At 44.3% G+C, this 11169-nt stretch overlaps 1 protein-coding gene across 1 annotated transcript; it reads right to left on the minus strand.

The window, feature by feature from the left end:
• Positions 1-4181: 4181 nt before the first annotated feature.
• On the minus strand, positions 4182-10867 carry LOC137782067 (nucleolar protein 9). Its single transcript, XM_068571159.1, has 12 exons — positions 10809-10867; positions 10148-10473; positions 9273-9509; positions 8961-9152; positions 8138-8245; positions 6513-6654; positions 6209-6401; positions 5963-6103; positions 5663-5782; positions 5299-5511; positions 4474-4579; positions 4182-4380 (listed from the first exon to the last, which is right to left on the minus strand). Exons 2-12 carry the CDS (start codon positions 10407-10409, stop codon positions 4226-4228), a joined length of 1869 nt encoding a protein of 622 aa, XP_068427260.1. The 5' UTR covers positions 10410-10473; positions 10809-10867; the 3' UTR covers positions 4182-4225.
• Positions 10868-11169: the final 302 nt, after the last annotated feature.

Genomic DNA, 11169 nt, shown 5'->3' on the forward strand with positions numbered 1-11169 from the left:
AGAGCTTCTGATGCCGGTACAGTAACTATCTGGAGTGGACAAATGGGAGGACTCCTGAGAGGGAGGCAGACTGGCAGAGGCAGAGGGGTTGAGGAGAGAGAGAGAGAGAGAGAGAGAGGGAGAGAGAGCGCGGGCGAGAAAGAGACGGGGTTGGAGAAATGCTTTGAGGAGCAATGGTTGCTTGGAGACTGTTGTCAAGGAGACGATGAGTCCCAGAGTCCTTTGGCATCTCAAATGTCCTACATTCATGTGGAGTTTCAGCATAAATGTTTATATGATAAAACCATGATAAGGTGACTGGTGATAAGGGCAGGGTTTGGCGGGACAGAAGATGACACATGAAGGATCGTGTCACCCTTAAACAGGTCAGATAACTGTCAGATAATAGCACACATTCGACAGCTGCACAGAAAGCCTGGCGGAAGGAAACGGAGATGGAAAGGAGGACAATATGATACAATTTATTTTTGTGACACCCTATCAGTCTCTCAAATTGTGACAAGACACCCTCCCTCTCCCTCTTGTCTCTCGGTCGCTGACTCATTCTACTCATTTACTGGGATGAGATCCTTCGGGTAAAAGAATACTTTCCCAAGAGCCGGGAAGACAGAGGGAGCTCAAAAAGCCGACAAAATGAACAGCGACTGTGTGCCAGCGAAAGACTGTCCAACTTACTGCTCACTTTGCAGCGGAGAAAGACTATTTTTCACCGTGCATAACTAATGAGATGCAAATTCCGTGCAGGTGCACGTTAGTTCGGAGGTAATAGTGCACCTGGGGGGAAGAGGGCGGGGCAAGAAGAGGATGCAGTGAAGGCCAGACATAAGATGGCATTAAAGGTCGCATTGCTGAACCCCTAGGGGACGCCGTGTGATTTGTCTTCAAGGGCCGATGGTCTCATTGGACCCCAGAGGTCATATTGTTTGTTTGCTTTGTCTCCAGAGCACTGCAAGTTATTCATGCACAGTGCTATAATAACCAAACAACGAAAGGGAGCGGGAGTGAGGGAACGATGAGGCCAAGTGGTTGTAACAGCAGGTTGACGACGAGGACACGAATGAACCTCATCATGGGCTGCTGACGGCCTCATGCGGTGCTCCCCACGTCTCCGCTAATGTGGACTAATGGCAGGTCGAAAAGTGAGAGCGAACCGCAACTGGATGGAGATGAGTATCGGTCTCGACGTGGCAGGGAACGCGCATCTAGTGGAACTTTCTGTCTGAACCAATGCTAACACATGAAGATGTTAGCTTAGTTGAGCATAAACACTCAACGTGGGGGAAACAGCAAGCCTGGCTCTTTAAAGTGGTACATTTATAAATAAATACAGTTATATTCTATTAAAGAGCACCTCTTAAGCTCAATACTTAACAGGTTGTATCTCATTTCTTCAATATATTCATAAACTGAAGGCTGAAAAAGGAGACCTGTTTTTTTTTTTTGCGGGACTATTTCTTGGCAGGGAGCAGTGATTTCTCTTGCTATCTGCCATATAGTGCTCTACATTTACTGCCTCTCGTCATGTTTGGGGGCCAGAATTCTGATATGAAAGTTGTGCACTATATAGTGCAGGCAAAAGAAAAAGTGTCCTTGGCATGTACATTGCTTTCCGCTAACAATCCCACAATGCAACATGTCACATTTTACAGCTGTAAATTAACAATGATGCATACGTGCCTAAAAATCTCAGTTTACATGTAAACCTTTGAGTGTCTAACACCCAACATTAGCGGTGATTGAGTGAACTATGGATGGACCGTGACCCCGGGTTATAGCTCATTGTGCCCGGCTGAAATTGAACCTGGCATAGAACTCACATAGTACTTAAGTACTGCATCACTCAAGAGGAGTTAATGCATCGTGTATGCACCGTGCATTCCTGTCGCTCACGAATAACAAGTCACGATTAGTTTATGTGATTAAAGCTCAAAGGACCCTCATATGAAACAACATCTGGCAGATGTCAGCAGAACAGAACCCGGGTGAACCCGCACGGACACGTTTGAGTCACACATCAACGATTTACATTGTGATGACGTGCGTGACAAAGACACAACAACAACCGGTGATTGACGCTGCGTCATGAATCTGATTGTGACCTTAAAGAAGCTTCTCGTGCGTGAGAAGAGCCACTGATGAGAGATAAACAATTAAAGCTGTAATTACATTCACTCATATTGGCTTGATCGTTTGCTAATGATGATGCTTATTAATGCGTTAATGGGCATGGGATTTGGATCCTAAAAGGTGACCGCTTTTGTGCATTGACGAAACTTGTTATTCTGAAGAAAAAAAAGGGCAACGGGAAAGAAGAAACATTAGGATTCATCCCGAGGAGATAGTATGCACCATCACCAGGACACTTTGAAGTGGAGTTTCGAAAGGTAATCAGTGTTTCTGGCTTTGATCCCTGCAAACCAGCTTTTATTCAGCTTAACTGTAGTGAGCTGTCTCAAAAGCTCACTACCAAAAATAAAATATAAAACTATCCTCAAAGTAACAACCTTGCTTTGCAGAGACTTCCTCTTTCTGAGACGGTACCTTGGAGACATGTATTGCACTGCAATACTAGGAAACATGTTTCTAATATTTCTTCCCATTTGCATTGATGCGTCTCTAATATTGTTGTTTCGCTTCCTCTCCATGTTTCTGAAGAGAGAAAGCACTAAACCTTCATTCATCTCATATATTTGTTTTCTTTGTTCCACGACTTACCTTTATGGAGAAAAAAAAATAAAAAATACAAAAATCCAACAATAAAATCCCCAACAACAGAACACAACCTCAAGGGACCGTACAGTTGACATTGTTGTTGACATTATTACAAAGTAGTAGATTGAATGTCTATTTGTTTAATGGGCTCAAATAATGTAAAGATTTTAAAATAAAAAGCACTTCAGTTGGACCGCAGGTGTTTTTCTATAATGTGTCTGTGCAGTATGTCCGGTATGGAGCACTGCATGCCGACTGTGTGATCACGTCACACGGTGAATAAATTAGTATGAGTATTCATTACCCAGGAGTATGTTGGGCTTTGTTGTTGTACGCACACTGACAATACGTGCCATCCTGCTTCTTTTCAGCTCAGAAGCATCTGCCAACATGAAGGCCTTTTCCTTTCGTCAAATCAATATGTAATCAATGTTCCCATGTGTGACTAAGCTAATGCGTCTGCCGCAGGCCGGCCACCAAAGGAGCTCGCCGCTGAGCAGCCTGGATTCAGTTTGAGTTGAGTAACTATGATGAAGCACAACATTAGGCCGATGTATTTCCCCCAAATCTTTTGTATTAACATGCACTAAAACCGCTTTTACAAATATAACATATCGATGGCCGAAGAGTATCTGACAAATTTACTTGCAGAATGCTATCTGTTAGGGGTACCAATACATAATGCAAAAGAAAAATAATACAAAAGAAAAATACAAAGTGCAGATAGGAGGTTTTGCACTTTGGCCATATGCATGCTGTCAAACAGACAGAATAAATATGACACTAGCACCCCCAAGTGGCCATGCGGGTCCTTACATGCAACAGTACAGTGGAAAGACTTCTGAAGGTGCTACAGGACAGATTTCACTTCATTGTATTTTCTATAATAAATCGGACACTTGCATTGAAATAACATCACGTTAAACAATTTAAGCCAAAAATTGAAAATATATTGGGTGGCGGCAACAAATTTACATTTAGTCTTGAACAAAGTTCCTTTGTGTAATTGCACTTTAGATCCACCCATTCAGCAATGTTTTTGCAATTTTCAAGAGACCGTGATGATAAAACACCATATCTGCTTGAACCTTTCAATCATTCTGGATTAGTGTCCGGACAACATTTCACAGCAAGTTGTGGTAAATTCCCAGAGGCAGAAAACTGCAATTCTTCAGCATTTTTTTCTCATAGCATTTACATGTTTACGTAATTAAAATCTAAAATGTAAATTAAAACCACTCTCATTTGACACAGAGTCAGCCATATGCTATTTTATGTTTATTTTTGTGATATGTATTTGCGATGGCTGTTTTTATGCAGCTCCTCTTCACTTGTTAACATGATTTACATGAGAGATTATTTAAAAAAGTAAAATTATGTGAAAACAAATTCTACAACTAATGAGAATCAATGCTCCTTTTGAGCTTAGACAAAGCACACAAATAAGATACAATTTTCTTTATTCATTTTTTATCCAATAACATAGCAAAAACATATGATATAAATATTTTTTTTATGCAATAATGTCACTAAAGAGCTTCCGTTTCTTGGACTCGCAGGTCTGGATTTCATGCCAGTGGCCTCTCCTGTGGATGAAGTGGTAGAGGGCAAACTTGGCCCACACATGGCGAGCAAACTGATCCGACCTCAGCAGGCTTTCACGCAGCACTGTAAGAGGACACGGGGGAGGAAGTCATTGACAAGGAACAATGTATAAAACATAATCAAAAAATGAATTACAGAAAAGCCACTCAGTCTTACCGAGTTCCTGTGCGATGCTTTGCCTGTGACTGACTGAGGAGCCGTTCCATATGGCTTCCAGCACCCGACTGCCCAACCTGGAGCAAGCCATGGCAACGTACTGGCCCTGTGAGGACAAATGGGAAACAATCGAGAACGAGTTACGTAGCAGAAAGATTATCTGGTGTAGATCAATGGCAGCAACAATAAGGCAGGGTTAGGGTCGTGGTGTAACACCACCACCAAAATGTTGATAAAAGGCAGGATGGATCCCAGCTTTAATGATTATAACGTCCCATTCGGTCCCTTCCATTTAAGCAGATCTGCTTCAGGATTTCAAGTGTTGTAGTTGAGAAGTGCTCTTTCGCATACTTAGGTCGTACCTCATGGGTATTTGAGCTACCGTTGCCTTTCTATCAGAAACTTTCAGAGGAGAATTAGGAAGCAGCCTGACTGGAAACATTACAAACTGGCATTAAATGTACACGGGAGGGGAGGGATCTATAGCGGGTGATTACAACCACCAAGAACATCAATGGTACCCATCTACAGAGCATCAGTGATATTGATGACAAGTGGCCTGCAAAGAGCCTAAAGGATTCTAAAAGACAAAACCCGCCCCATCCACAGACTGTTCACGCTGCTGCAGAAGCATGGGCTTCAAGGCAACAGCGTCGCCTCAACCATCTTGATGGATATTCTTTGTTTGTTTTTTTTAACAAATTACATGAAAAGACGAAAATAAATGTTGAAAACAGCCAAAGGGAACTAATAATGGCTAAAAGTTTCTACATCACTAACCAGCCTCCTCTTCTAAGATATTCTCATGATGTCCTGCAGTCCTACCTCCAGTCTCTTGAGGATCTTGCCCCGCCCCTTGTCGCTAGATGTGGTGATGAGGGCCTGTAGGACGTGGCTGCCCGAGGGGTCCGAAGCCAGCGTCAGGAGGTCAGCGGGGGTCAGAGTGCGCAGGCTGCTGAGGAGGATTGAGCGCTCCTTGAACTTGGCAAGAGCCTGGACCAGCCGGGAACCATGGTAACAGATGGAGGACAGCGGTACCTAGAAAGGACGAATCGTCAGAGCTGCAACTCACCGCATCCGCAACATCTATTCAATGTCGTGCGCTGCAAGGGAGCCTTCCAGTCATCAGAGAGCTGTTGTTTTGTTGCAGCGTAGCACTAAATATGAAACTGAAATATCAAGACTTTACCTCCGTCTGTATGTTGCCCTCCGCGGTGTCAGAGTGGTAATACACCTCGTAGGTGAGCAGCGACATGAAGAGAGGGAGGCAGCTGACGTGTCGGGAGCCGGGCTCGGCGCAGTGGAACGCCTGCGAGGCAACACATCAACAACATTTTCATTACCCACAAATCAAAACCATAAGTGGTTGCGTCGCGTCGTTATGCACTTTACGATTTCAGTCATGAAGTGGCGGATAAATAAAACAAAAGGGTACTGTCAGATTGATTTAGGGATCTAGTCTCAGTTGCAGACACTCTCTGGCGCTTACACGGAGGAGGCACTGGATCAGGTCTTCCTGTTTCTCTTTGCTCTCTGCACAGCTCTCGGCCAGTTGGACAATCACACCCATGTGACCCGCGGCCAGGATGGGCTCGATACCTTGGATCAGCTCGTCAAACAACTGGAGAAACTGTGGAGGAAGAGAGAGGGAGAGACGATCGGCATCACGTTTGAAATAAAAAAATAGAAAGAAACCCTGATATTAATCCGACACGATGGAGACATGAAGACCAACCATTTTGTGTTTGGCCGTGGCTGCCGTCAGCCTCTGTACGGGGAAGTTGGCGATGGAATGGAGGGCTAAGTCCACCAGCTGCCCCTTGAGGTGGTTCTTGTAGAGGTCCCGGAGGAGCGACTTGTGGGACAGCTGTATGATTACCTCAATGAGGTGACTGGAGGCCGGGTCCTTGAGAAAGACCAGAAGGGGACTGAAATGAGGGCAGAAACAAACCAAAAAAACGGCAGTTACAGGCCACGTCATGGCGAGTCATTCCAGGACAACAACAGGGAGGGAAAGCGGAGCAAGAGTCGCCTCGTACCTTACTCCCGGAGCGGCGCTGCGACTTGCCAGGTACTCTGTGGCGCGCTTGAGGAGCTGCTTGCCGAGTATTGGCCGCCTTCTGTGGCACACAGTGAACATGGTCTGGAACACCGCACTGGCAACAGCATCCGTCACACTTACTAGAGGAGAGAGACACAAAAGGGAGAGGGGAACATTTAAAAAAAGATCCTCTCCTCTAATGCATTCCCTTCCGTAGCTAAACTGATAAACCCGCCAGGCTGATGCCAGAATCCTGATGACAGTTCTTGGAAAAAAAAAAAAAAGAAATCTAAGGGATTGTTTTTTTTTAATGTTTACATTATATTTGTTGATATATAGCTATCACATTTTTAAACTCTCAAATATCATTACAAAAAAAATTGGGTGGAAGTGACAAACACCCGGATGTATTCTAGATCAGTGAGACTGTCTGAATACACACACAAACCCTTCCTGGACTCAACTGCCCCCATGATGCAATTCTGCTCTGTCACGGTAGAGTGAAGGTGCTGAGTGAGCTCACATGTGTAATGGATTGTACCAAACACATTGACTTCGGTGACGTGGCGTTGTGGTGAAGGCACGCGTGACAGACAGGCAGCATGCCGTCCATACTGATCGAGTACGCGGCTCGCGGGTTGTCGGCATGCGATTTCAACACGAGGAAGGTTGGCGAGCTTGTTTGCCATCTCTGCCTGCTGTAAGCAAATCGCTACGCTTCTTTGTCAGAAACCGCCACCCGGCGTAGTAGAATGGTTTAAGCAGATGATACTTTCTAAGCAGACAGAAGCAGGGCTTTCCGTAGCTTTTATCACGAAGAAAGAGCAGAAAACTCTTGTTTCCAAAGTTACACCACGGCTCTCTTTTAGCACAAGCACACCGTCGTTCATTAGAGCAGAACGCTGCAGGCCTCCGTGACTTCAAAAGGAATATTAGAAGAGATGCATCTCATACAAGGTCTCTCCTCTCCTGTCATCCAGAGACTCTGTGTTCTACGTTATAGTGATGAATAAAACAGGGTTTCCTTTTGTCCCTGTGCAGGATCACTCTGTTAACAGCCACTTAGGTTCCTCTGCAGCCCGTGCACTTGCCCTGAGGATGTTTATTGACTATTTTATTTTGATATTAAATGGCAAGGTTGGATTTATTGTTTGAATTCCAAGCAAAATTCAGATGGTGAACTAAAAAAATATGCCCTTGGGTGTAGCGCTCTCTCCCCCTTTAACTCTTCTAAAGTCCTCGCCTGCATTTAACAGGGCTTAATGTTATTTTTTTCTGATTCCAAGAAGAAATTGCCACGGCTGCCAGTGGAGTAGAAGGAGGAGGCGCGATTCAACTGACAGTGTTGAACTGAGGATGTCTGCCAGATTAGGTTTTTTATATTCCCTGGCCAACAATCACACCTACATATACTACACATTCAAAATGTGTAATGCACACAAACAGTAGAACTAGAATTATTAGTTATTTGTAATTATTTATTTGTTTCTTTAAAATATTCAAAGTCATAAATTAACTATTTATCCAGATAACAAAATATAATACGTGAACAGAAATACATACAGATAGTGTGTGATTTTCCCTCCACGATGAAAGAATTGGGTTTGAAGAAAGACGACTCACGATTAACGTTGTCCAGCAAGATGTCCGTCAGGCTTTTCAGCTCGTACCAAAACGACGCGGGAATCTCAAAGTCTGTCAACTGAGGGACAATGTTGCGTCCCTTTGCACCTGGGGAAAAAAAAGAATAACACAAGACGACGTGAATGCATAAAACAAGTCTCTCTCTGTGTGTGTATGTGAGTGTGTGTGTGTGTGTGTATCCCCTACTGGGACAGCCTCTCAAAGAACTGGCACTGACAGATCAAAAGTTTGATTTTCTTCCTATTTGTCTTGTAAAAGAAGAAGAAGCAGAGACAGCTGAGGTGACTACCACACCAAAAAGACAAAATCACTTGTTTTCAAAGATGAAGTCTTGCGGTGGACTAGAGTCTGGGCCGGGTCACTGACATTCACCGGCAGCAGCGTTATTAAGCTAGGGGCTTTTTAAACTCTGCCCCTCAGAATTCAGTCGAAGACACTGCCTGAGGCGATGTGCTGGTGTTCTAAACTCAATGAGAAGTTAATGACTGCTGGTTACAGCTCGGCCAAGGATTTGACTCAGTCAACGTGTATAAACGTCCATGAATTCACATTAAAGAAGTCACAGCGAAAAAGACTTCATGTTTATCATATAATCATAGTCATAATTGTTTTATACAGTTTCTTCTTAGCTTCTTAGTTGCATGTTTCCTCATCTTAACCATTCTGTACATTTCCCCCCGTGGTCATCTCTCAAATATAGACAAGACAAACAATAATTATAGCAGGAGTGCTAAATGTTCCATGTGGGCCCCAGAGAGAACCCATGTGTCAGGTAAAGCTGAGAGTCTGTGTGGGCGCGTACCTGGACGAGACTCGGTGCGTGGGGGTCCGAGACAACCCGCCAGCACATGCAGAAGTGTGCGGACCACGTGTGAGCCATGGACGTGTTTGATGAACTCTGTGATGTTGTCCCTCACCACCTGACTTAGAGACAACACCTGGGCCTCAAACGCGTCCCAGCTCTCCTTTTCGTCTTCTTCTGTACTCGACGACTCTAAAACATTATTGGATAACACAAACGCCAGGTGAGAGCCGTTATTCACATATTCATTCCGAAGCATTTCATTTCAACCACGAGCAGTCTACCGCCTCGAAACGACGCACGTAAACTCACCCGTCCACCCGGATATGCGGCGGGCCGCGCTCTCCACCACGTGGCCGCCACACCGGTCGCAGGAAACCGCCTTAAACCCGGACCCCTCGGGGCCACCCAGCTCGAGCAGCACCTCCGCCACCTGGCCAGGGCTGCAGAGCGGGAGCAGCCGCTGCAGGACCATGCTGCCCGTCTGGTCCATCGCCACGAGCGCCGCTTTACCTTTGACTTCGATCAGGACGTTCTCCACAAACATCTCTGTGGAAGCATTGACAATATTGAATAATTCAAATAAATTGGCTGAGTAATTTTGACTGGTAAAATGATGCGATAAGCAGAGTGATATTAAACCATTGTGAGGGCAACAAGATGTCATGAATATGCGACTGCGTGTTTATATGTATTTTAGTAACCAGGTTACAAAGAGTAACTTACAGGGTTAACTCATTGGAGAGCATGTTTTTTTAATGCACTTCAACAATCTGGTTTCTGTAAAGCTACTTCACATGTCTTCCTCTTGTCTTCCCATTAGTAACAGAAGTTCATTTTCTCTGAAATGCCAAATTAATTTAGAGCAGAGCTGCGCCTAACGATTGTTCTCATCGCCGATTAATCTGCCAGTTAGACTTGTCAATTGGTTCATTTATGATAGAATAACCGTGAGTCACAATTTCCTTGAGGTGACATTTTGAAATTGCTTACCAATAACTCAAAAGAATTTGTTTTCTTCTGGATTGTTCAGAAGCTGACGTGACTTCAAGATTTTTCTGTTCACTATAAAATGCCAATTTTTCTTCTAATACGATGATCTACTAGTGTCGTGTGCCTTTCTGATGCACATTCCCAACTTCCAGGCTTCTACCTCCTCAGATGACCTGGAAAAATGATCCTCTCACCTCTCTCCTCATTTTCTTTAAAGCCTTCGCCGAGTCTGTCCCCAACTCGGCGGAAATAGCCCACGCTCAAGGGATCCAGGCGCTTCTGGCCACCGTCTCCTTCACCTTCCCTTCTCTTCCTCTCTCCTTCACCTTCTCTCCTCTTCCTCTCTCCTCCTCCTCCTCCTTCTCTCCTCTCCCTCCCTCCTCCATCTTCACCAGGGTGTCTCCTCTTCATTCCTTTGATGTTCTGTCGGTTCCTTTCCTCTGTTTTCTCCAACATCGCCTGGACTCAACAGCGTTCAGGTTTGACTTGTGAGGAGACGATGCTCAGTGAGATCGTCCGGCTAAAAATGTGAACAACAACAAAGTTGTCGTTAGTATTTGGCGGTCAAGTCCACATTCTCTGGGTTCATCAAACACATCCTCTTTGCGATTGGTTCTGAACACTAATCCTACTAAAATGTACAAAGTACTCACTCTCCTTGCAAGAGAGAAGTGGAGCACTAACTAGCTCGCTAGCTAACTAGCTGGCTCTAAGCTATATGTCTTCAAAACAAGTGGACGTCGTCAGCAAACTGTTAGAGACGATTTAAATGATACTTGAAGCTAAATTCATGCAAAAACTGTGAATCATTACAACCTGAATTTGTGGAAGGCAAAAGAATGTAGTTTAACTCACGTGTGAACTGTGGAGACCAAAGACTGCGTGTTTAGTCGCGGATTGATGACGAGTCACTTTACCTTTTCTTCTTCGACTTGTTGAATGTTGGTGGCGACTACCGTTAGAAGTGCATTACCGCCACCTGCTGGACTAGAGTATGAGCCAGATAGGCGATAAGATAAAATACGGTATTCCTTTATTAGTCCTTCAGTGGGGAAATTGTAGGATTCCAGCAGCAGACAGGTAAAGTGCACACAATAGACACATAGTAAAATGAAATAAAGCAAGTAATATAAATAAACAGTAAAACAGTAATACAAACAGTAAATAATCCACAATGGCAGTTATGTATATACAGAGAGAATACACTTTAGTTAAA

Source organism: Clinocottus analis, unplaced genomic scaffold (assembly GCF_023055335.1).
Source record: "Clinocottus analis isolate CAN_PGR_092001 unplaced genomic scaffold, fCliAna1.0.p SCAF_11, whole genome shotgun sequence".
Lineage (NCBI taxonomy): Eukaryota > Metazoa > Chordata > Actinopteri > Perciformes > Cottidae > Clinocottus > Clinocottus analis.